General features: G+C 36.6%; 4 protein-coding genes across 6 annotated transcripts; all 4 read left to right on the forward strand.

Moving 5' to 3' along the window:
* Positions 2,046-6,157, forward strand: LOC105161234 (serine carboxypeptidase-like 20). Its single transcript, XM_011078858.2, has 14 exons — positions 2,046-2,460; positions 2,578-2,723; positions 3,051-3,127; positions 3,242-3,364; positions 3,514-3,616; positions 3,725-3,762; positions 3,881-3,982; positions 4,411-4,491; positions 4,611-4,856; positions 5,077-5,142; positions 5,229-5,341; positions 5,471-5,584; positions 5,713-5,758; positions 5,880-6,157. Exons 1-14 carry the CDS (start codon positions 2,309-2,311, stop codon positions 5,961-5,963), a joined length of 1,491 nt encoding a protein of 496 aa, XP_011077160.1. The 5' UTR covers positions 2,046-2,308; the 3' UTR covers positions 5,964-6,157.
* Positions 6,272-7,618, forward strand: LOC105161236 (dirigent protein 24-like). Its single transcript, XM_011078859.2, has one exon. It carries the CDS (start codon positions 6,405-6,407, stop codon positions 7,494-7,496), a length of 1,092 nt encoding a protein of 363 aa, XP_011077161.1. The 5' UTR covers positions 6,272-6,404; the 3' UTR covers positions 7,497-7,618.
* Positions 8,474-13,420, forward strand: LOC105161237 (riboflavin biosynthesis protein PYRR, chloroplastic). 2 transcript variants are annotated; one of them, XM_020693556.1, is made up of 10 exons: positions 8,474-8,593; positions 8,685-9,000; positions 9,977-10,111; positions 10,873-10,972; positions 11,095-11,220; positions 11,307-11,620; positions 11,699-11,818; positions 12,030-12,275; positions 12,356-12,481; positions 12,953-13,420. In XM_020693556.1, the coding sequence occupies exons 2-10, from the start codon at positions 8,947-8,949 to the stop codon at positions 13,241-13,243; spliced, it is 1,512 nt and encodes a 503-aa protein (XP_020549215.1). In that variant the 5' UTR covers positions 8,474-8,593; positions 8,685-8,946; the 3' UTR covers positions 13,244-13,420. The 2 variants fall into 2 exon arrangements, with proteins under 2 accessions (XP_020549215.1, XP_011077162.1); XM_011078860.2 differs by having other exon boundaries at positions 8,480-9,000.
* On the forward strand, positions 21,831-25,910 carry LOC105161238 (probable protein phosphatase 2C 33). 2 transcript variants are annotated; one of them, XM_011078863.2, is made up of 6 exons: positions 21,831-22,265; positions 22,552-23,158; positions 23,575-23,964; positions 24,044-24,161; positions 24,672-24,895; positions 24,986-25,910. In XM_011078863.2, exons 2-6 carry the CDS (start codon positions 22,916-22,918, stop codon positions 25,493-25,495), a joined length of 1,485 nt encoding a protein of 494 aa, XP_011077165.1. In that variant the 5' UTR covers positions 21,831-22,265; positions 22,552-22,915; the 3' UTR covers positions 25,496-25,910. The 2 variants fall into 2 exon arrangements, with proteins under 2 accessions (XP_011077165.1, XP_011077163.1); XM_011078861.2 differs by having other exon boundaries at positions 21,831-23,158.

Genomic DNA, 26,283 nt, shown 5'->3' on the forward strand with positions numbered 1-26,283 from the left:
GGGGGGGGGGGGGGATGAAACGGACGACTTGTGAAGGAGTATACACAATAAAGGAAGAAGGAACGTGAAACTTTTGTAGCAACTGATCTATGGAGGAAGTTTTCAGAGTAGAAGACCCTAGTCTATCGGTGACTGGGGCACCTTCTCCTCCTCTTCTTCCTCCTCTTGGAGGGACCTCTTCTCCTCCTCCCCAAGAAGAAACCCAGACACCCTGTCCTCCCTAAAGGAAGACCCAGGCGTCCCTTCTTCCCCTAACAGAGACTTGGGCCCCCTCTCTTCCGCAAGGAAAGATTCTTCACCCTCATTTTTCCCTGCCTCCTTATTGGAATCCTCATCTATTAATCATCGTACAATAGCCGTCGCCTGTCGCAGACTCCTCCTATGGCCACTGGTAAATTGAGACAAGACAGGATTCATCTTCCTAGAAAGGGCCTCGGAGGTATCATCGTCCAAGAAGGTTTTCTTAAGGAAACGGACAGACTCACTAAAAGATGACATGGAGAAAGATGAATCTTGAAAAAGCAAGAAATGACAGAATACATACTAGAGAGGAAGGTAGGAAACCCTTGTGCTTAACGAAAAAGGAATTTTTGGAAAGGGAGAGTGGAGACAGGTTACACTTAGCCAAGATAATGGTCGACGGGGCTTGATCCCACGACCCACTTGTAACCGCATGAGAGTGGGTGGTTACCAAGCGTGTGGATGGATGGTTACCAGGCGCATAGGGGGCGGTTACCAAAACGTCACGCTTCCTTGCAGTAATTATGGCCATCAAATCAAGCTTACAAAATATTGAAGAATGATCCCCTCTTCTTGCACTACAAGTGCTCCTACTCTAAGGAGTTAGGGGGCATCCTTCCTCCTAAGAATACTTGGCCGAAAAGAGGTTATGAAGCCCAAGCCAAGCCTATACCCTCTAGAAGATTTTCGGACTCGACCCAAGAGAGGAACCCAATTTTAAAATTAGTAATTAATTTTGACGACTTTGACAATCGACCAATATTTAGATTTATATTTAATAACTTTTGTTGTTTTTTATTTTCATAGATATAGATATAGAGTATGGTCTCTAACCTACAATTATTAATGAATATTATTCTTAAGAATTCATCAGCTACTTGATCTGCGATCCACTAACTAATTGTATTATGTGAATGCTAATTACTCCTATATGTAAATATATATTATTGAAATTATAATTTTTATTTATATAGTGGTAATTATATGGTAGTACATACATTGGAAGGGTATAAAAGTCAAATTTGTAACCAAATTGAAGACTTAAGGGATTACATTAATTAAAATTGAAATGAAGCGATGGAGTATGACATTTTGCAGCATGAAATCCAAAAGAAAAGGTTATAAATTAGTATAGTTATTAATATATATATATATATATAGATATATGTCTTAGGTCTAATAAATTAATTAATTAAGAAGCATCAATATTAATATATTTTTACATTCAAGAATATAAAAATATTGATTAATAATTCGAGAATTTTATAAATATTTGCAATTGAGTGTGTGTATATATATATATATATATAAAATTTGAATAGATATCTGAAATTAAAGCTGCAGGTGGAGTGTTGTCTTTTGTGGGTACCCAAACCCATCACCAGCAACAGCAACTGCAGCTGCCATCATCATTCATCCCCCAAAATTCTTCATTTTCTTTATCTTAAATAACCTAATTATAGCAACCCACAATCAGAAATCATAATTCACCTCTCTCTCTCTCTCTCTCTATACATACATATATAAATATATATCCATTGCAGCTGATTCAAGTCAAGAGAGGTTTCTTCGGATGGTGGTATAAAAGAGCGTTAAAGTCATAAGATGCATTTAAGTGTAGCATCATCAATTCATCATCCTCATCCCATCTCAAATTCTGATGTCATTTCTGTTTTCTTTTTTTTTTTTTTTTAATTTCTTGTATGAAAATTCTAGTTCAATTTGAATTTTGATCAAATTTGAATTAATCATATAGTATAATTGATGTATAATTCATAAAAAATAATTAATTTCTGTGGGCTAATTACATAACAAGGTCACACTTAATTTGTATAATGTGATCATATTTAATTCGGGTAAGAATTTTCGTTTTCTAGCATTTGTAACGTTCTTTTAGTACTATATTTCCCATCTTTTGTCTCATCCTTCTGCTTCTCACCTCACAATTTTATCTTGGAATGCCTCTTTAAAGCCGCCACCAAATTTCTCATTAAACTCATATCTCACTCTCTCACACACACACACACTACACACTCAGAAAGACAGACAGAGAGAGAGAGAGACAGCCATGGCCATGCACAAACTTATGCTACTTGTGATGAGTACATCAATTTGCATGTTCTTGCAGTACTTGTGTCCTCTTGAAGCAGCCCCTGAAGATTATCTTGTGACAAATCTTCCTGGATTCAAGGGCACTTTCCCTTCTAAACACTACTCAGGGTATATATGTGTGTGTGTGTGTGTGTTTTATATGTGATTAATGTCTTGTGTGAATCTGTATATTGAGAAAGCATCAACTAAATTGCTTGCTATATATTGCTTTTCTTTTCTTTCAAGGTATGTGAAATTGGATGGAAATCCTCCAAAGAACCTCTTTTATTACTTTGTAGCATCGGAAAGAAGTCCGGCCCGTGATCCCGTTGTGTTATGGCTGAATGGAGGACCAGGTTGCTCTAGCTTTGATGGCTTTGTCTATGAGCATGGTAACAACCTCTCCACATTAATGTATATTACAAATTGATTAAAGGGATGATGGAATAGACTAGGCATTTTTAAATCTTTGAACCTTGCATGTTTGTGGAGGATTTGAGATGGAACTTGGACAAGATTTTGAGATATCTGTAATAGACAATTGTTGTTGGTTGATTCAGAAGAACAGAAGATAAGTTGGAAAGGCAAAGATATCGAGAATTGATGCATGTCGGCTTACTCCTATTGCTTGTTGCATATTGAATGATTTCCTGTTTTTCAGTTTCCATCAACTCTTAATAATGGAATATTAATGTCAACTTTCATGTATTGCTGCACAGGGCCTTTTAATTTTGAAGCAGCAAAACACAAAGGGGGTTTGCCTGTTTTGCATCTTAATCCATATAGTTGGTCTAAGGTTGAGATTTTTCAGAATTTTATTTAAATTTTCCAGACATGTGTTCATGAATACTGTACTTCCATTTATTGCAACATAAAATTTCGTTTTGTTTTTCTTGTATGGACTAATTAGGTTGCCAGTATTATCTATTTGGACTCACCCGTCGGTGTTGGATTCTCCTATTCTGCAAATACAACCTATTATGTAACCGGAGACCTACAGACTGCAGCTGAAACTCATCTTTTCCTTCTTAAGGTATGTTGCATCGCAGTTATGTTTCTGAGAAATTCATGTTAGCTACCTGTCTGTCATACAGGGAAGTTCTAGCTGCATTTTATCATAGTCCATCTCTTTTTAATGAAAAGCTAATTTACTGAAGTAATCTTCTTTGGCTATGTTCCTAGTGGTTTGAGCAATTTCCCGAGTTCACCTCCAATCCATTTTATATCGCGGGCGAGTCTTATGCTGGGATTTACATCCCTACTCTTGCTTCTGATGTCATCAAAGGTAGAAAATCAAGAGAAACTTTTGTGTTTTTGTTTAAATGATCTCTGGATGTAGATAGTTACTTGTTACATAAGTATCTGAAAACTTGTCGACCACATTTCATTGCAGGAATCAAGAACGGTGCTAAACCAGTTATCAATTTCAAGGTAGTTTCCTCCACAGTCTATGCTGTTCCTTGGTTCTTTCATTATGCCGTTGCATTTTGTGTTTGCTTTCTCGAACTTGGAGTTTTCAGGAGTTGAAACTGGGAATGATCTGATGCAGGGATACATGGTGGGAAATGGGGTTTGTGACCCTGGCTTTGATGGCAATGCACTTGTTCCATTTGCACATGGGATGGGCCTAATTTCCGCTAATATGTTTAAGGTTGGAAATTGACTCGTTCTCTTAGAATCTTGATGTCTGAACATTAATGTTCAGATGATGTCAGTTTGCTATTATTTGCAATACTGACAATTTATCTTTCTAAAAAGTTGTGATGTTTCAAACGGTATTACATGATAAAGTACGCTATGGCGTGACCTGATATACACGTCATTGTTTCTGTTGCGTCATTTATAGAAAGTCGACATGATTTTGAACTTTGCGTAAAAAGATGGAAACTCTATAACTCGATGAAATCAGACCACAATCCGGAGTAACCACAGCATTACTTGCTGATGATCCTCAGAATGGCCCTTCTTGCATTCGGAGCAGTTACAGCTACTTACGGATGCATTTATATTTGTTTCCAAGTTTCAACCTTTCCTCAACACAAGCCCTGAGCACTTGCTTACACTGTTTACTGTTTCTAGGAAGCTGAAGTCCTCTGCAAAGGGAATTACCACAATTCCATCAACAATAAATGCCAAAAGATACTGTACAAGATCGACAGGGTAAGAATCTTGGCAACATGGCAGCACAATTAAGTTTCTATGTCACTCCTCATTTGTTATGATAGGCTGACGCAAAACTAGGACTTTTATTTACGAATTTTGCTGACTTTTTGTTTCAGGTTTTAGATGAATTGAACAGATACGACATCCTCGAACCCTGCTTCCACCACGTTGGTCTAAATGACGTTGCGAATGAAAACACAACTGGCCTACCACAGAGCTTCAAGGAGCTGGGTCAAACTGAGAAGCCTCTTGCTGTGAGAAAGAGGATGTTTGGCCGTTCGTGGCCATTCCGTGCACCAGTTGAAGATGGAATCATCCCATTATGGCCACAGCTGATGAGAAAGATCACGGTCCCTTGTATGGTAAGTAACCAATAATCAACAAAAAGCGAGTCTGTTGGTTTTGTTCCGTTCTTAATTATTATGAGAACAACCTGCATTTTGGTTTCGTAGTTGTCTGAAAATAACTCATTCCTTGTTTTCCAAAAATATCAGAACAAGTGACTTGAGAAAACTTACATCGTTTCAGTTTGTTACTTTTCCTAATCATTGCTAGAGAGATGACCTTGATAGAATCGCGCAGGATGATGTACAGGCAACTATATGGCTGAACGACGATGCAGTCAGAAAAGCAATTCATGCTAGTCCGGTACGTCTTCTGGCAAGCTTTCACAAATCCAGACTTAGAGAAAAATGAACTCTTGTTTATTCTTTCCTATTTCTAAAACTGCTCAGGAGAGTGGAAACTGGAGTCTGTGTGTCGATTTGCGATACACTCATGATGCAGGAAGCATGCTCAGCTACCACAAGAACCTGACATCTAGTGGCTACAGGGTTTTGATATATAGGTAAAAGATGATTTCTTCACAAAGAGATATTAAGTCAGTTAAAACAATCCTTATATCCCGGAATGTATCCAGTTTTACATCAGTGGTTCCTGTCCAATTCTTTGGTTTACAATGTTTTTGATTTTGTAGTGGAGATCATGATATGTGTGTTCCATTCACTGGAACTCAAGCATGGACACAGTCACTAGGATACAAGATAGTGGATGAATGGAGACCTTGGAAATCCAACCGCCAAATCGCAGGGTACGTATATTCTCCTCCTGACATCATCTGCATCGCTCAATTCTTGACGACATATTTCTCTTTCTTGGATAAGATTCCTCGTATATCGTTGTTTTTGCTCTTCCATAAAGGCTTATGTGAAACTGCAGATTCATACAGGAGTATGCTAATGATTTCACTTTCCTCACCGTCAAGGTATATAGCTATATGACTTTTTTCTCCCGTCTGTAGAGTTTTCACTGGCACAAGATCAAGAAACAGGTAGTCTTAGTCATTGTCAGATTCCGACATGGATTTCATATTTGATTGTGTGCAGGGAGCTGGACATACCGTGCCTGAATACAAGCCTAGAGAATCACTTCACTTTTTCAGTCGTTGGATCGAAGGGCTGCGGATTTAATTGACTAACAAAGAGGAAAGGAAAATCGCGAGCTGTTATCTATACATGCTGGTAATAAGCAATAACAGAGAAACTTGAGAAACAAAGTTGAACAGACTTTGTTTAAACCTTAATGTTTGAGTATTCCTCCAAGGTTCCTTTCTGAAAATTTGGAGGATAATCAGAAATGAATGCAATGAAGATTTCTGGTTTAATTCTCTGTTTCATAGTATTATATTTGTACTACTCAACGAAACCATTTCTCCAAAACCTCTGCAATCAAAAGAGTTTAGGTTTCTCAACTAATCATACACTCAAGTTTGTAAATTAAGTGCAGTGATCACCAACTCCACATCATCAGCTCCACTTTCCATTATATACTACTCCAACTATATATACCCTTCTTGAATACAGTATGCTCACCAAGATTCATATCAACTCTTCTCAACTTTTTGCTTCCAAATGGCTCACCTTTTTATGCTCACCTCTAAAATTCTCAACTCTATCATTTGCTTGTTGCTGCTAGCCACCACCTTCGCTAGCTCCGCAAGAATTCTTGATGAAATAACCCCGTCAGTCCCCCTTTCAGTTGATGCGCCGGACACCTCGGATCCTATACCGGAGACTGACAACCCTAATGTTGCACCTGCGGTGCCACCCACCACCACCACCCTGCCCAGTGGCCAATTTCCAGCCACCGACACTGTTCCCACCACTGATTTGGCACCCGTTGTCCCAACAGAACCTGCAGCACCTCTCGTAGCACCGGGTCCCCACGTTCCACCAGTCACAACCCCAGTCACTACACCATCTAGTGGAGCTGCTGCCACCTCTGCTACGACGCCAGCTGCAACCTCCGGTGATCCCTCCACATTTTCCTTCTTCATGCACGACATCCTTGGAGGGTCCCAGCCCTCAGGTCGAGTAGTCGCTGGTATCGTGGCTAACTCCAATGCCAACAACCTCCCCTTCTCCAAGCCCAACAACCAAATCTTCCCCATTAATGGCGGTGTTCCTCTCAACACCATCAACGGCGTCATCAACAACAACAACTACCCATTCCTCGTCGGCCTCAATGGCTCTCCTACCAACACCCTCGTCCAAAGCAACGGCAACAACGTGGTAACCGACAACAACAACCAAGCCTTTGTTACAGCAGGACAACTCCCACAAGGCCTGACAATCCAACAACTCATGTTTGGGTCGGTAACAGTGGTCGACAATGAGATAACAGAAGGGCACGAGCTGGGAACAGGAGTGCTCGGAAAAGCTCAAGGCTTTTACATCACAAGCTCAACAGACGGCAGCAGCCACACACTGGTGCTGACTGCGTTATTCCACGGGGGCGATCATCATGAGATTGTGGACACAATAAGCTTCTTCGGGGTACACAGAACTGCCACTCCGATGTCCCACATTGCAGTAGTTGGAGGAACAGGGAAGTACGAGAATGCAAAAGGGTATGCTACAATTGAGACACTTCCTCATGTGGATCAGCATACAACTGATGGTGTGGAAACGATCACGCACTTCACTGTTTATCTGACCACCTAGAGGGATTTCATCAGTTGTTTAGTCCTATAAACTGTTATGTTGTGTTACTGCTTATTATTAGTTTGTCGTGTGATTTGCGTGTAAGTCGAAGTTGTCAGTTCATCAGCTCTTCTTCTGCTTGCCATTGCCCGCAGATTAACACACCATTAAAAGTGGATCAACCAACTTGCATGCATGGTACAAAATATGAAGTATATATATATATATGGTAGCAAAAGATTGCGTTGAAGGTGTGAATAAAAGATGAACACCCGTAAAAGTACTGTAGCATAAACATAATCAAATTCTTATCAAGACTAGACGTTAAACCAATCACATCATAAGTGCAAATATATTCTAAAAGAAATTTTTTTTTTTTCAGAAAATAGATATTAATGCACTCAAATATAATATGAATGGAGATATATATATATATATATATTTAAGAAAATATGATGAAAATTGATCAAAAAAAAAAAGAAAATATGTGAAAAATATGTATATGAAGTATAAAATAAAAAACCAACTTTATTATGCAAACTTTTTAAGCACTCAAACGGGATTTTATATGAAATACTATGTGTGTATATGTATAATAATTTTTATATTTTAAAACATATTATAAATAAAAATAAAATATATAAACTAATAAATTATATTTTTTTAAAAATTAATTTAGATATTCTTGACACACAAAAACAATTAATGTAGAGGTGTTAAAATGTTGTGGAATTACTTTTGTAAAAATATATAATTATAATTAATTTTTAAAATTATATAATTATAAGTATAGTGTGGTGGTGTCACTAACAGCCGTTTGTGTAGTGAGTATGGAGAGTGTTTATTTTTTTTTTATATTAGTATAAAAAATGCTATTTTGTGTATGAAAACAAAATATTTAAATAATATAAAAAGTTTGATGTGGGGTTTTATTTTAGAAAATGAATAAAAAATTATGGTGCAAGTGTGCTAAAAAGAGAGAGAGGAGAGAGAGAGAAATTAGAACATAATTTTTCAATCCAAAATAGCAATTGGAGTTGGAAGAGTTTTATCCAAATCCAAAACGTCTCAGCTTCTTGGAATTTCAGCAGAAGTTGACCCACTGACTTCTCCGGCAGGTAGAGACCAAAACCACCACCCCAATTTGTCGCCTCCGGCGATGGCCTTCTCATTGGGACCCTTAAAGTTTCCTTCTTCCCTTGTCTGCAGAGCAACTCCCACAACTTCTTCCTCCTCCTCACTTGCCCTTGACGCCGCCTACATCAAACGCGCGGCCGAGTTAGCCGACAAGTCCGCCGGGTTCACGGCGCCGCACCCCAACTATGGTTGCGTCATAGCCACCACTTCAGGTAATGGAGAGAGGGTGGTGGTTGGCGAGGGGTATTTGTATGCGCAAGGGACCACTCCGGCGGAGCTGCAGGCGGTTGAGGCCGCCGGGGAAAGCTGCCGTGGTGCCACTGCTTATATCAACATGGAGCCCAATCACTGCCTAGCCGACCAAGCTGCGGTTTCTGCTCTGGTCCAGGTAAATTGCTTTCCAATAATACTATGTAATTTGCGCTTTGTGTTTCAAAATGTTGCCTTTCTGCTTCAGATTTTATCACGAGCGTAGAACGCTTTTGCTTGAACCATTGCTTAAATCTCGATTAAACCTCAAGAAAATTTTGAACCACAATGTTCCTCGTATTACATTCCGAGATCTGATTTAGATTTTGTAGCAAATTAAATGTTTCTCGCTTAAAGATGAGAGTGTTGGATCTTGTTTTTACTATTCTGAGCTATTGCTTTTGTGCCGCTTCTCTTATCTCCGACATTTTCTAGTAGTTCTATCAGTAGAACTTCTGGATTGTATTGTGTCTGAAAATTTTGTATTTTTGTTCTTAATCTTTGGTGAAATCTAGTTAACTTGAATCAACTGTACGCTATTAGTAGTGTTGGTGATTGATTTTGATTATTGGCTTTATCTGTGCATTTCTCATCCCATAACTTGGAGCTGCCATGAAAGTTTTCTCCCTTAAACTCTACTCAATGCTGGAAAACGGATATTTTCTCATGATGTGACTTATTTCCTCTGCCATTTAAGTGGGCTACAGGCGTTCTTTGTCGCTTAAGGGTGGCATAAGATATCTATTTGAAAGAGACTTCAGAACCCTAGTGTGAGTTTAATGAATATTATTTAATCATTATTTTGTGCAACTAGAAAGATGTTGGAGGACAATTGAAGGTAGAATTTTCTCACATTGAAAAGTTTAACCCCTCTGTTTTCGAAGAACTACCCCCTTTTATACACATATATGAGCACCATCTTTCCACTCACTCCAATATTATATGAGATGGATATGCACTCAGAAAAAGCACAAATTCAGACCCCCCCCCCCCCTCAACCTGTGCTGAAAATCGTATAATCTTGTCATCACTGTGCCAGATATCCTTATTGATACTGCTTGACGATATTCACATTCATTTTGAAGTAAAAGTCATAAGTGCTTATGCATGTTTAGGCAGGAATAGCTAGGGTTGTCATTGGTATCAGGCATCCTTTGCAACATCTCCGAGGAAAGGCTGTCCGTGCCTTGAGAAGTGAAGGCCTGCTGGTTGATGTTCTTGGTGAGGATCTCCAGTGTAAAACTGTAGAGGTAATGTTTTCAAAACTTGAGCTTCCTATAATCTCACAAGTTTTCTGGAGCATTTACTTGCATTTGTTTTGGCTCTTTAAAAATGATGTAATTGTTGTTTGGCAAGTAATGTAGATGTTATGATCTTCCAAATAACTTATCTTGTATTTGCGGTGAGTGTCACTACACTTTCAGATATAGTAAGACATTAACACGCACATCTACAAATGAAAGTGACGGTCGTTTATAGATAGACACAAGTCCACTCGAATGAATGCATGCAACAAATCGAATTATATGCTCGAATGTGAGATTTATGTTCTCTTATGACTTCGTGATAGTAAGGTATATTTCTGAAACTTATCTACCTCTTAGATACAGAGACTGGTAGAGAGCAGGGGATTGTCTTATATCCAACTCCCAGGTCTGACAGTGAGTAGCATCTACGGAATTGAGATCTGTTAAAATTGATGTATTTATGCAATTTTCTTGGCATTGCTACTTTATCATATTATATTGTTTCAGATGTGCTATCTTATGGAAGATGTAGGTTGAGAGTTTATGTAGAAACTATTATACATCACTGTATACTGGTTTGCTTTTCTACCTATTAGCAACTTGCTTCAATACGTAAGCAGTATGCTTTTCATTTATCTTCTTCGCTTAAATAAAACACAGCTATTTTTTTTTTTTGTGCTTGTTATATTTCTCATATTACACATCATAACTTGTTCCCCTTACCTTACCGAAAACTTATTTGCCTTTCTGACTTTATCCTGTAGGAAGGTCTCAAGTCCTGTCTCCTAGTAAATGCTCCTTTACTGTATAGGGCATCTTGTCGAGTTCCATTCTCTGTTCTCAAATATGCAATGACCCTTGATGGTCAGTACAGGGTAGTTGTTTTTTGCTTAATCTGTTCATTTCACTGTTTCCTTGGAGCAATAATATCTGAGTAATTTGTCGAAACTGCTGCTATTTCTTATATCATACTGGTATAAATGCAGGAAAAATTGCTGCAAGTAGTGGACATGCATCATGGATAAGTAGCAAAAAGTCAAGAACCCGAGTTTTTGATATGCGGGGCAGGAGTGATGCTGTTATTGTTGGAGGAAACACTGTACGCCGAGATAGTATGAATCTCTAATTATGTTAATTTTTTATGGATTGTGATGCTGGAAATAATCAAATCATATTCTAATTCAACTCCGAAATGTAGATCCACGTTTGACAGCAAGACATGGAGGTGGGCATTTGCCCCAAAGGATTGTACTGTCAAAATCGCTCGATCTTCCTGAGGTGGCAAACTTGTGGGATGTTACTGAAGTTTCCACATTGGTCGCAACACAGAGAGGTGCAAAAAGGAGCTTCCAAAAATACCTTGCATCAAAGGGTGTTGAAGTAGTTGAGTTTGAAATTTTGAACCCTAAAGTTGTCATGGAATACTTGTATGATCGTGGCTGTCTCTCTGTTTTGTGGGAATGTGGAGGTACATTAGCTGCATCTGCTATTTCTTCTGGTGTCATACACAAGGTATGTCTGGGTAAATGTGAAACTTCAAGGAGTATATTCTCTTAATTCTCAACTTCGACATACTTTGTGTTGTTGAAGGTACATGCATTCGTTGCCCCTAAAATTATTGGTGGAAAAAATGCTCCATCTCCTGTTGGAGAACTTGGGATGGTGGAGATGTCACAAGCATTGGAACTAATTGATGTACACTATGAGCAGGTTAGAAATATTTCTGATATAGTGCTGAAAATATCTTCACAGTTGCTTTATTCTGTCTACTGTTTACCTGAAACCCTTTAGAATGTGAGACCCTTTATTCAGTTGATTAACAACTATGTTATTGCGATAGAAAACTTTATAACCTGTGCCAAATAGGCCTCTGAGTCTTCTATGACTAGATTATTCAACAATTGTGAGCATCCAATTGCAGGTTGGTCCTGACATGCTTGTAAGTGGATTCCTTCAGCCGGTTCCCGACTTGACACCTGTGATTCCATCAGTAGATGAAACTTCTGCAATTGATCCTACCGTCTCTCCATTTGAAGCAAGCATCATATTCTTTTATAAAACATGGGATCCTTATGGTGCATTCTCAAACTTCTCTTTGCATCCAATTCAATTGCCTGATGAAAATGGCAACTATTATAGCTGGCCCAGTGTGGAGCACTATTACCAGGTCCATTTCTTGGTCTATTGCTGTAGTTCTTGTCCATACATTGTATGTCTAGATTTATCTAAACTTTCTTAATTCTGTAGGCTCATAAGTTTGTGGGGTTAGGTGATCCTGTTGCCAAAAACTGTTTGGAAGAGATAAAAAACTCCAAAAGTCCAGAGGAAGCAGCACGTATAGGAAGGAGAATGCAGAGACAGCACCCAGATTTGGTATCACTTTACTGTCTGATTATTTTTAGCTGAATGTGTTTATGAAAATCGTTGTTATTAGCTTAATGCTTCGAATTACTGAGATGTGAAAATTTATTGTAACCCTTTTATCTGGCATAGTTGGTAACCTGGAGTTTGATTTAACTAGGATTGTCAAGGTTAGCAGAAATGAGTAGGTTGTCCTAGTAATATCTACATATGCATCTTAACGATGTCCAACAATTCTATTGATAGATGTGACGATACAATGTATCAAGTTGATAAATGTAATATGGGACCCAACTCTGTTTCAATTGACTACTACTAGACAACCAGAGGAGAGGCATTCTGGTGTGGACAAGATCATTAATGATTAACTGCTAAACATATGAAGCACGTTTCTTCCTCCATCATGATTCTTGAATTCTTGAATAAAAACATAATGATTCTCTTTGTGACTGTCTGATACAATTCCTGTCATTGTCCATACAGGTGAGACCCGACTGGGAATCTGTCAAGATAGATGTCATGTACAGAGCATTAAAATGTAAATTCTCTACGTATCCGAATTTAACTTCTATGCTACTCTCGACTGCTGGATCCGTCCTGGTTGAAGCTTCACCGCATGATCTGTTCTGGGGTGGGGGTCGAGAAGGAGAAGGGCTAAACTATCTTGGGAGGCTGCTGATGCAGTTGAGATCCGAGTTTCTGTCAGATTCTGCACAGAATGCAGATGATAGAAGTCTTCGACCGGACGAAATCAAGGTACAGAAATTGCCATGAAAATTGTGATCCACAGATTGAATAAGTTAAGCTGACATCAGAATTTCTTGATAAGATGAGAGTTGTACATTGAAACAAGAATTGTAGAGGTGAGGGCTTAAGTTTAACATAATTTCTAACATTTATTATTATGATTGCATGAAATGAAAGAGCAATAAATGGATTTCATTTTCATCAGTCTATTTCTTTCACAATTTGTTTTTTGGCCATGTGCTGGAAATGAGAAGGTTTCATTGGACAATTCAACAAAATTGGATTGTTGTGAATGCAAAGACCACAACCAAATATAAAATTAAATTAAAATATCTCATTTCTTACGTGGAGTGATATTAATTGAACATGAAAAAAAGTTACATATTTTAATTCATTTGATAATGGGCATGATGGTCTTTGTAACCAAAATTATATTATAAAGGTTTTTAATATTTTATAATGTGTATAGAAATGTTAAATATAGGTATGACATTGACATGGTCCATGTTGTGAAGGAACACCACCAATCTGTCTGTCATCACATGCAACAATCTATATGTCTTGTGCTTGTAATTTATAATTTTTTTTTATCACAAAAAAAAAAGTAATTTCACCACAAAAAACAAAATTATGGTAAACACCCATTGTATATATTAAAAAGGGGGCACCGACCACGCCCATTCAGAAAAAGAAAAAAAAAAATCTACCACACAATGAAAATAAATGTATTGAGTTGAGTGTGTGTGTGTGTGTGTGTGTGTGAAAGAGAGAGAGAGAGAGAGAGAGAGAGAGAGGGGTGATGGGGTATTAAGCATGAAGAACGTGATTTCCTAAATAAATATCTGCACTTAATTATTATAACTTATGATATAATAATATTGAGTGACATCCACAGCCACACCCATATCTGCTCTTATTACTTATTTATTTGTGTCAAGTCTTACTATCTCAATAATATATATATGTTTATAGCGTCATGAATGCAGATTGGCATTTCAAAGTAATATAGAGGGTAGCCTAACACTTTCAGTTATTGGATTGGATTGGATATGCATTATTATTTCCTATTATAAATAAATTAGTTAGTACCTAAATACGCGTAATCAAAAAAATTTTAAAATCAAATGAGGACTAACCTATAAAATAGAGGTTAATACTTTAATGTTTAAATCAGTAACGTATTTACTTAAAAGGTTATCGAGAAACTTGTGAAATAACGTAAGAAGTTTTGATGAAATAATTGCAATGACTTGACAAAGTATCAAGATAAAGTGAGAATTATTTTGTGGAGTACAAAAAAGTGTAAGCAAGTTGTTGAAAATAGAGAGAAAACAGTAAAAGTGAGTGAACAATACTTGATGCTTTATGTTTGCACAAAACTCTATTAATAAGCCAATGGAGATTCGAAAGCGATTGCAGTTTGTGATATGCAGTTAGAAAGCTACGTGAGTTAGCTAAGAACAAAAAAGAAAATTGTGATTTGGACTTATCTTTAAGAAGTTATAACTATTTGAATGAGTCATATCAGTCAAACCGAGTTCGGCGAATTCCATTTTACTTGTTGTTGCTAGGTCAGCCTATTATATAAAGTATCACAAACAATTGGAATATCAGATATAATAACAGTTTTTGAAACAAAAAACACAAACAAACATGTTAGAACAAATAAACAGTAAAACCAGTTACACATGACATTTTTATGAAAAAACTAAACCGAGAACTTAGAATAAGAGTTGTATCCTAACAACTCTCAGTCTGAAACTACAACTAATCAAATCACAAAATAATTCTGCTATTCTTGAAAAAATTATATGTCCCGTCTTAAATGCACTAGGTACTATACAACTTCTTCTAGGATAAGACGAATGTCGTTCTTTCAGTATTGCACTTGTGTTGACGAACACCTCGACCCACACTCGGAAACTTTACTGGAACAGAAGCTCAAACCTATAATTTGAGAGAAAATCGAGAGTAGAACTAGAGAGGAGAAGTAGGAGAGGACTTGTGAATTCTGTTATGAGTTGTGTGTTTTAAGTGAGCAGTGGCATCAGCCTTTTATAGGCATGGCCAGCCACACACCATCAATGCAGCCATAAACACCCCAGTAACCATATTAAGAACAGGTTTAAAATCTGTCAATAATGGCATTTAAAACTAATTGAAACATCACGAAATAGAAAAATTTTTGAGGCTTTTAAACGTCAATATAAATGACAGTAGTTTCAGGTTTTAAAAAAAAACCTGAAATCGAAAATTTAAACATTTAAACTTCAAATTTGAAATTTTTGATTTTGAAATCTGTTTTGCTTTTACTCCATAAATTCCAAATGTTTTTCCTACAAAAAGATATATTTGAGACTGAGACATTTGTCGGTGTCCGTGGCCGGAATTGGAGTAGGAGCAGGCCGGGACAAGCGGGGCCGGCCGCGCGTGTGGGGCAACTCCATATTCACTCTAGTATCCATAACACTTCAAACACAATTTGGATACTGAACTTACTATAAGGAGTTTATTTTTACTATAAATTTCTAATGTGAAAAAAATGAGTGAAAAACACTCATCCCCACGTACACCTTATATACACATCAAAGCCTAATCTTTTTCCATCATATTCTTATGTGGACAAAAGCAACTTCTCTCAATTTCTCAAAATCTAATTTATGGATTAACATGTAATTGTATCCATATTTTAGACTATTTTGTTGTTATAAATTAGCACCATATTATGCAATTACAACAATCCCTCACAAATTTATAGATTTGAACTCAAGCTTCTGGTTTGAACCACTATTTAAGTTATCTAACATCAGCTGTCACCAGGTCAAATGGAACTAAGCCTTGAATTTGGGCCTGTCAGTAACATCAAACCGCGGCTTTGTGTTGATCTTTATGGTTGACACTTTAGGTCGTGTGTCCTGATCCTATTCATGAATGCTTTAAAAAATAACCCAATTTTTAGTTGTAGCCAAACAACTGCATTCACTTAGTTGGGTGTTTCCAAGAATGCACTGATAGCATCTTGTCTAATAGATTTGACCCCGTTCAGAGTTTAACTCTTACTATACTTACAGTATCAGCACCTTCCAGAATTACAAGAGATAGACTCTAGATACAAAGTATCAATCTATTTTGGTGCTCTGACATATCCTTCGACTTGTTAATACCATATTGAACCTTTCTTGTGGGATCTCCACTTAGATGGTTGGGTTTCTATTATAAATATGTCAACGATGGGTTTTCAATCTCATCCCCAATCTGAATTTTTGCATTTGTGACAGATCTAATTCTTTCGTCAAATGATCAGCCACATTCTCTTTTTTTTCCCCACAAAGTTAATGCTTATAACTCTGTCCGACACTAATTTTCTTATAGATTTAAGTTTAACTCGGATGTATATTTTTATCTTTTGGTTGTATTTACGACTTCGAGCATTTGCAATCATGGTTTGACTATCACAATATACAACAACATGTAGAAGAGGCTGGCTTACAATGAAAAATTATAATAACAACCTATACAACCATTCTGCCTCAATACAAGTTGTATCCAATGCACATAACTCGGCTTCAAAAATAGATCGGGTTTATCAAAGTCTGTTTTGCAAACTTCTAGGAGACTGCACCAACACCTAAGGTAAATACATCTCCTGAACTCCCATTACTCCTTGAGTTTTTAGCTATCTAATTAGCATCACTATATCCCTCATAGAACAACAGGGAATTTGCCATATTGTATGATCAGTAATACCGTGCCCTTCAATACCATAGTACCCTATCCAAAGCTCGCTAATGGGTTCTGTCCGGATAACTAGGTTATCTAGTCAGCTTTGACATAAAAAAGATATATTTGGTCTTGTCCCATTTTCCAGATACTGCAAACTCCTAGAGATCTGGAAATACCCGAGTTGTGTTACCAAAACACCACTTTCATTTTTGAATAAAACTATAGAAGAATCATATGGTGTTTTACCAATTCTACTGTTCTGATAGCCAAAATTTCTCAATTATCTTCTTAAAATAATGAGACTGAGAAATGACTATCCCATAAGTTGAACAAATCAACTTGATACCAAGAATTCCATCGGCCTTACCCATATCTTTCATTTCAAACTTATTCTTTAAAAATGACTTGGTTTTGGTTATTATATCTAAACATGATCCTATTAAAAGAATGTCATCTACATATAGGCATAAAATGATAATCTTTATCTCCTTTAACCTTACAGTAAATACATTTATCACTCTCATTTACAGTGAAGCCAAACGCAAGAATAGTTTTATCAAATTTTTCATTCCACTATTTGGGTGTTTATTTAAGTCCATAGAGAGACTTAACAAGTTTGCAAACTTTATGCTCGTTACCATGAGCTACAATCCCTCAAGCTAATCCATGTATATTTCTTCCTCGAGTTCACAATACACGAAGGCTGTTTTCACATCTATTTGGTGAATCGGGAGACTATACACTGAAGCAAGTACTATGAGCACTCGGATTGTAGTTAATTGAGCTACCAAAGAATAGGTATCAAATAGTCTATTCCCTTCTTTTTTTAAAAAAAAATCCTTAGCTACCAATCTGGCCTTAAACTTATTGATTGTCTCATCAGGTTTCAGTTTCTTCATAAAGATCCACTTACATCCAATTGTAGTTCAATTTCTTCATAAAGATCCACTTACATCCAATTGTAGTACACCCCGGAAGAAGATCGACTAACACTCATGATCTATTAGAAACAATGGAGTCCATCTCACTTTTGACAGCTTCCTTCCACTACTTAACTTCTGAAGAAGTCATAGCATCTTTAAAAATTACTAGATCATCCTCGATATTGTAAGTGATAAAGTCACTTCATAAATCCTTGACAATCATATCTCTCTTACTCCGTCTAAGTCCATCTGACTCCTCATAAGTCGGACTAGTGCTACTAGGATTAAACCCCACATTTGTCATCTTTTCCACATGTTCAGGAATAGAAGTGGAGGCAAGTAAATCATCACGATAAATACTTAGAGGTATTCCCGCTTTCATAGGAAATACATCTTCTAGAAAAATAGCATCATGAAATTCAACTATTCTGTTGACCTCAATGGCTGGAATTTCATTTAAATAACCAAAAATCGTAAAGCATAACTTGTCTTCACATAGCCCAAGAACACAACATCAACAATCTTAGGGCCTAATTTCTTTCTCTTGTGTTCTGGGACCAGCCATTTTGCTAAGCATCCCCACGCTGGAAAGTATTTGAGGTATGGTCTCCTACCTTTCCATAATTTGAAATGAGTACTCGTATTGTGTTTCAGAGGGGCTCTACCCACAAATACTTAGGTAATCCAGAGGTTAACAAAAGGCTGTTAATCATGTCTTTAAACGTTCTATTCTTTCGTTCAACTATTCCATTTGACGAAGGAGAATATGAAGGATTCTCTTCGTGAATAATACCAAAACTTTGGCAATATTCGTTGAACTTTCGACTCATATTCACTTCCTCTATCTGACTTTAATCGTTTAAATTTCTTACCAATTTGGATTGTTGCTTCTTTTTTAAACAAAAAAAAATTATATAAGGCTTCATTCTTATTTCTAATGAAAAAACATAACAGTATCTACTGCAATAATCTATAAATGTGATAAAATAACGCTTATGGTCCTCAGTCAAAATTCTATTGAACTAACAAATATCAGTGTGAACTAAATCAAGTATCCTGAATCCCTTTCAACTTATTGATAGGATTTCCTAACTTGGCATTTGTGACCTCATTCAATATTATGACAGGAATTAAAATCAAGATTCATTATTCATTTAAATGAACCCAAATTTGAATGGCCTAATCTACTATGCCACAAAGTAGAAGATTCAACATTCAAAATAAAGGTATCAAAAATAACAATTTTATGGCTTTCAACTCGAACTTTAAACAAACCATCAGACAAATAACTTTTGCCAACAAAAACATCAAATCATTGAATTACAACTTTATTAAATTTAAAGGACAATTCATAACCCTCACTAACTATTACAGAACCGCTCGTTATATTTCTCCCAACAGTAGGTACATGATGAACTCTTTTCAAAGATAGAACACGCCCTGAAGAAAACTTCAAGTCCACACTTCCTATCCCAAGTACTTTAATTGTACTGGAGTTCCGTATGCTTACGGATGGCTTGATAAGACACAAAAAGCCATTTATCAACAAAATGTGCATATTTGCTCCAGTGTTAATCAACCAATCAAATGGTTCATAAATAGTTAGGAGTTGGGTTGTACAGAAACATACCCTTCAGTTGCTCCTGAGGTGCTAGCACCGCTAGAATCTCCCATAACCATATTGACAGTTGCTTGCGCAGTTTTGACTTTTTTAGTAGGACAATCCTTGGCCCAGTGTCTAACCTGCCTACAGTTCTAGCAGGGTTTATTTGCTTTTGATTTCTTAATTTTTACGGTCTTGCCTTTATTGATGGTTTTCGAGTTCGGGTTCACATTATCACTTTCTTTCTCTTGATTGTTAAATTTGCCCATGGTTGATGCTCAACACGCATTTTATGTTCTAATTTTGTACTCTTTCTCTATACTAATCGTGATCATAAGATTCAAAGACAATATCATTTTTTATCATTTGAGCGTCATGCCAAAATATTTTCAAGATTTGGGAAGTTTATCCACTATAGACATGATCAGAAACTTCTTAGGAAGCTTCATCTCAGTATCAGACAGAGCATGCTCAAGATTTATAATCTCATGCGTCTGTTCAGCTACAAACCTTCCCTCGACCATCTGATACCTCATTAATTTAAAAACAGATACCTCAATAATTACATTTAAAACTAGCTGAAACAACACGAAACAAACAAATTTTTTAGGCTTTTAAACCCAAATTAAAATGACAATAATCAACAGCAGTTTCAGGTTTTTTAAAAAAAATCCAAATGTCTTTGGTGCAAAAGGATATATTCTAAGACTTTCACCCTCACAGGCAACGACAACATGCATGTGGGACAATCTTATGTTTACTCTAGTCTCTATAACACTTCAAACACAATTTGGACATTGAACTTACTATATAGAGTTTATTTTTACAGATAAACTTCCAATGTGGGAACAAAAGTGAGTGTAAAACACTCAACCGACATATACCTTATATACACATTTAAGCCTCCTTTTCCCATCATATTCTACGTGGGACAAAAGCAACTTCTCTCAATTTTCAAAATCTAATCTATGTATTAACATGTAATTGTATCCATATTTTAAACCATTTTGTTGTTATAAATTAGCACCATATTATGCCAGTTACAACACGGCCTTCATGAGTTTAGAAGAAATTTGTTGGAAATCTTTTAAACTTGTCAAGTTGATACAAACAGATGGGGCAAAGAACAGATACCTTACTCATGAGTCAGTAAAACCAGATCTGCTGGATAGTCACGATACCTTACTCAAACTTTAGCATTAAGTTTGAGAAAACAAATATTTAAGAATAAAAACTAGGAAAGCAATGATGAAAGAAAAGAATCAGACAAATACAATCCTCATGACACAATCATTCCTTGCTTTTCTTGGTCAGCCGACTTTTATCCAATCACCCCTTTTTCTCCTTTGTTTTCTTTCCTACTTTAATATATACACTATCCCTTCTTACGTATGGTATAATTATATATACATTCTTTATAATTTATAAAATTATATTTAATACTTTTAATATTTGTTTCATCCAATCAACTATTTTTTTATTCATAGTTAACTTACATATTTATTATAAGTCAAATAAATATTTTTGGATCGAATTATCTTTAAAAGGTGAAGATATATCACGGTAATTTCATCTAAAAAGAGCTATTTGATCTATAATTACTGAGTAATAAATCAAGTTAGAATAAATATGTAATTTTTTTTAATTTTTTTGTTGATGTTAACAAATTACGTGAATTTCAACTAATTGATCAATTTATTTATTAAATAAAAACAAATGTTATAGGTACTAACTATAATTTTATAAATTTAAATTTTTTTTTATATATAATTACATCAAATATCATAAAATAACGGTATAACTATTCTATGTATTTAATAGAAACAATAATCCAAAAATCGAGAAAAGTTGATGATGAAACTTAATTTAGTTGATGAAAAGGAGTTTGAATTGAATCAGCATGCAAGTGTTTGCTTATTTTAATATAGTAATTATTGATTAGTTATAAATATATAATATTAATAATTAAAAAATTTGAAACAAAAACTCAATTAATTTAAATTATTTGGCATGATTGTAAATAATTCTATCTTAAGGTTAATGAAAAGTATGCATTAATAGTATTTAAATATTCAAAATGATGTTTTAATATAAAGAAAATTGGAATTGGACTAAGTTTGAATGTTTATTGATAAACAAAAAAGATAATGTAATAAAATTTGTTCTTATCCAATTATTTATCCAAATAAAAAATATTTTATATAAATGGATTTGTTAATTTGTATGGTCTTATCAAACACAATAATGATGATCACTATCATAATCAAAGATGTATAAATACGTAGAGGGGCAAGATATACGTACGTATATACGTACATAGATACATATAATCCCAGATGTTGAAAATGAGGGACACGGTGTAGGACGTTTCACAGTTTACACTGACCAAGCCTTCCCTTTTCTCTCTCTGACTGAACCCTTTTTCTGTAATAAAAAGTCGTATCGGCGGCTTTTTTGCGATCCACTTTGTTTGTTATTTGCTATTATTTCTGTGTGTTTTCCTTCTTTTCCTGCTATTAAATCTCCTCACTCATCTACACTCTCTCACACCCATTCCCTTCTCATGATTCCATCTTCACCCATTGTTTTCTATACCAAAATACGGCACTACTCCTTTCTCACACTTCAATTCTTTGGACTGACCAATGTTATGAGCGTTTTGTGGGTTTGATTTGATCTGCTGCCCTCCAAGATTTGTTGTTGTTGTTGTTTTTTTTTTTCCCTTTCTATTGATTGGAGATTCTGGTGGTGTGAGGGTTATGCTGATTGGGTTTTGATTCTTCTCTGATTCATTTACTCGGTATTGGGTTTCTTTAAGCAAATCAATCCTGTTCAGAGCTATGTAGGATTTCTTTTTTGTATGGGGAGAATTGTGAAAAGGGCATTCTTTTTCTCATAGATCTGCTCTTTTTGGCTCCGTAGTGTGTAACCCTTTTTGGCCTTTACACATTATTATTATTATTGTTATTATTATTATTATTATTTAAACGAAAAGGAGGAGGGCATATGTAGTGTATATTGCTGCAATTGTTTTTTATTGGGCGCTGTTAATTGTGAGGGGTGCTGAAAGTTCACTTCTGTTATAGGTTGGGAAGCTTGTTATCATATACTTGTTCTGAGGAGAAGAGAGATTTTGCTTATTGCAAAGGTGTTCTTTCTTGATTATTTGGGTATTTTGATTGTTGAATGCAAAAGTGTTGTTGGTACATCATTCTTGGGAAACTGGGAGCTATATATACTGAAATATCAACTTCTTTTATTTTTCACCGAGAATTTCATCTAGTAATGGAGGAGTAAGTTCTGTGGGTTGATTAGAGGATTTCAAAGCACCGAAATACCTCTCAGCAGGATTTTCATTGGATTTTCGTGACGGATCCAAATACGGAGAATCAGGGGTGTGACTGTCTGTCTGGTCTGGAGTGCATATTGAATATAATCCGGGCCCTGAGAATGGGTTCCTGCTTGTCCGGAGAAAGCAGGAGCCCTGGGCCCGGTTCTCCAAATGGGGTTGGAAAGAGGAAGGGCTCCAGAAGGAGGCTGGGCTCCCGGAGTTCCTCCTTCGACTTCAGGAGGGAGGAACATCTGCATAGGACTCCCGGGCGGATGTTCTTGAATGGTTGCAGTGAGATTGCTTCCCTCTATACACAGCAAGGCAAGAAAGGGACCAATCAAGATGCCATGATTGTTTGGGAGGTCAGTTCCTTCTCTCTTCTTACTGATGTGAATGCTTGATTTAATGTGGAAGCTGACATAACATAGGAGCACTTAATATTTATGTATTAGATGCATCACGTTTCTATAGGTTCTGAGTATTATGTAGTTTCAAAGACAGGTGTACGCATAATTTGTTATTTGTCAGCTTTGGGTGTCCAAATATACATAATATAAACATTCTATAAAGTTGTATTCAGCTGAAAAGGACGTTTGAATTCTGCTTCAGAAAATACATTACTGCTTAATATTCTTGTTGGCTTGCCGATTGATGTTCCTTTGTTTCTTCAATTTTTTAGAGTAAAACGATCTAGATTTTCTTGCTGTAGTGATTATATATCTAAAGTTGCTTATAAGAGACTGGATTTCCCTGATTCTTTGTGAGATTCAATATCCAGAACTTTGGTTCGAGAACAGACACAGTCTTCTGTGGGGTTTTCGATGGTCATGGTCCTTATGGTCATCTGGTCGCCAAGCGAGTTAGAGATTCTCTTCCTCTGAAGCTGAGTGCACACTGGGAAGTCAATATAAAGAGTGATGAGGTTCTTAGGGAGGTCAGTTTAAACACTACAGGTGGTTTGTACTCTGAAGATACTTCCCTCTTATCTGCCGACGATGAAGCTAGAGCTTCCGTTGATGCTGAAGAAACGGGAAAGCAGCCAGACGTCTTCCAGACACTGAAGGAGTCTTTTCTGAAGGCTTTTAAGGCCATGGACAGGGAGTTGAGAATGTATGCAAATATTGATTGCTTTTGCAGTGGAACAACTGCTGTGACTCTGGTCAAACAGGTATGTATAGTCTGGAATTACAGATAGTGATTGGTGACGTTGTCAATTTACTCAATCATCCTTTGATAATCTTCTGCAGGGTCAAGATCTTGTGATTGGAAATGTTGGGGACTCAAGAGCTGTATTAGCTACAAGAGACGAAAATAATCTACTGACTGCAGTTCAATTGACTGTGGATCTCAAACCCAACCTTCCAGGTAAAGCTCTTTTCTCTCCTGCACTAATAATTAGACAAACAATAGTGATTGAAACCTTGTAGTAATTCAGTGTAATAGGTTGTAGTTTTAGTATAACATTAAATTTCCTGATAAGGTTTGTGTTGCCGTGTGAATCCACCATTCCTTTTTCCCCTATTCCTTTCCAGTTGTTCATATCAATTTGTATTTGTGTCTTCTGAATTTTGCATTTAGTCAGGTATCCGGTGCTTACCTTTTATCTACTTTTGAACCAATTCCTTATTTTTATTGTTGATCAGGCCTCACGAGGCATTAGAATTTCAAGGAGTGTACTCATGACAAAAGTACTTGGCGGTTAAGATAGTAGTCAGAATTTTAGCACGCTTTTCATCGTTCTACATAGTAATATTTTGTTGAATGATGAAAACTCGGGCTTGATCAACGTGGTAGTGGTTTAAACTTGATTAAGCACTATTTACTAGGTGAAGGAGTCATTCTTCACTTTCTTGACCTGTCCTGCTTGTCTTGCAGCGGAAGCAGAGAGGATCCGCAAATGTAAAGGACGTGTCTTTGCCCTTCACGATGAACCGGAGGTTGCAAGAGTTTGGCTACCAAACAATGACTCCCCTGGTCTTGCTATGGCGCGTGCATTTGGTGATTTCTGTCTCAAGGAGTTTGGACTTATCTCTGTGCCTGAAATTTCCTATAGATGCATAACTGATAAGGATGAGTTCATTGTCCTAGCCACAGATGGGGTATGGAACTTCTATGTTTTCTATCATCATTTGCTATATGTAGTTTTGTAACATTTTTCTTGTTTGATCCAATATTTGTGTACATTGCAGATTTGGGATGTACTATCGAACAAGGAAGTGGTGGAGGTTGTGGGTTCTTGCCGGGCACGTTCAAATGCAGCTCGGACCCTAGTTGAGTCAGCAGTCAGGGCTTGGAAGACCAAGTATCCAACTTCCAAAGTTGATGATTGTGCTGTGGTTTGCCTTTTCCTTGACTCAAATGAGTCTGCTGCTTCTACCGATAAATCCAAAGAGAATATCCCTTCACCTGAACAGGATGATGCCTCCAGGAAAGACGATCTTCCTGGTCCGATTGGATTGAGCCATTCTGGCGTTGTTGGAGCTGGAGATGACGATCTTCCTGGTCCTATTGGAGGAGAGAATGAAGATGTTTCAGAAGCTAATGAGGAAGTGGATGATGAAGTGATACATTCTGAAGGTGGGCAAGAATGGTCCGCCCTTGAAGGAGTGTCCCGCGTGAACACACTCTTGACCTTGCCAAGGTTTGTACCTGGGAAAGAAGACGAGAAAGCTGCAGCAGAGAGAAAGGTTAGGAAATAGAGACCAAGTATATGCATTGCATTTATATTGAAGTTGTTACAATTCTTTTCTGTTTCCCTAAATCGATTTTTCATTCTTTCGGAGAAAGAAGGGAAAAATCTCGGTAGATCTAAGGCCATATATGTGTTTCTTGTGGATGGGGGAGGTGGACCCGGATAATATTAGAGCGTCTGGGGATCGTCCTTTCATTCTGTCTGTCAATGCCGTGGATAGAATTGGAGTTTTGTAGCATTCAGCTCTCCCTATTTTCCTTCTTTCCAACAGTGTTAAATTTGTGTGGTCTGTTTGTATCTGCAGCTGAGGCTGGTAATAATTGTGGTATTGCAGCTTCTTTAAATTCAACTGATCAATTGATTGAGACCTAATTTCTACTTTGTGTCTTTGGTTTCTGCAACTTGTAGATTTTTATTGCTGAGATTTCGCTTTCTGTTTGGTTCATTTGGGTTGTACTTGTTTGGTTCCAAGATTGGGAATGAGATTGAGACGCTATCCTTTTCAAACAATATGAGATATGAGGCTAATTCTCTCTCTCTCTCTCAAACAAGATACGTTTGTTTTTTTTGCAAAGCGTAATCTCATTTTCTGTTAGTGTATGTTGAGTTATTTGTTTATATAGATTAGGGAAAATTACACAGACATCCCTTTGACGTGAAACTTAATTATACAAACAAATATCCCACATTCTTTGTGAAAATGGTGTCACTATACTCTAAATTTTTGTTTTGAACAACAACATCAAAAAGTGTGTTTATAAGAGTGTTTGTGTAGTTGAAAATTTCATCTATAAT

The sequence above is a fragment of the Sesamum indicum genome, linkage group LG4 (genome assembly GCF_000512975.1).
Source record: "Sesamum indicum cultivar Zhongzhi No. 13 linkage group LG4, S_indicum_v1.0, whole genome shotgun sequence".
Classification (NCBI taxonomy): Eukaryota; Viridiplantae; Streptophyta; class Magnoliopsida; order Lamiales; family Pedaliaceae; genus Sesamum; species Sesamum indicum.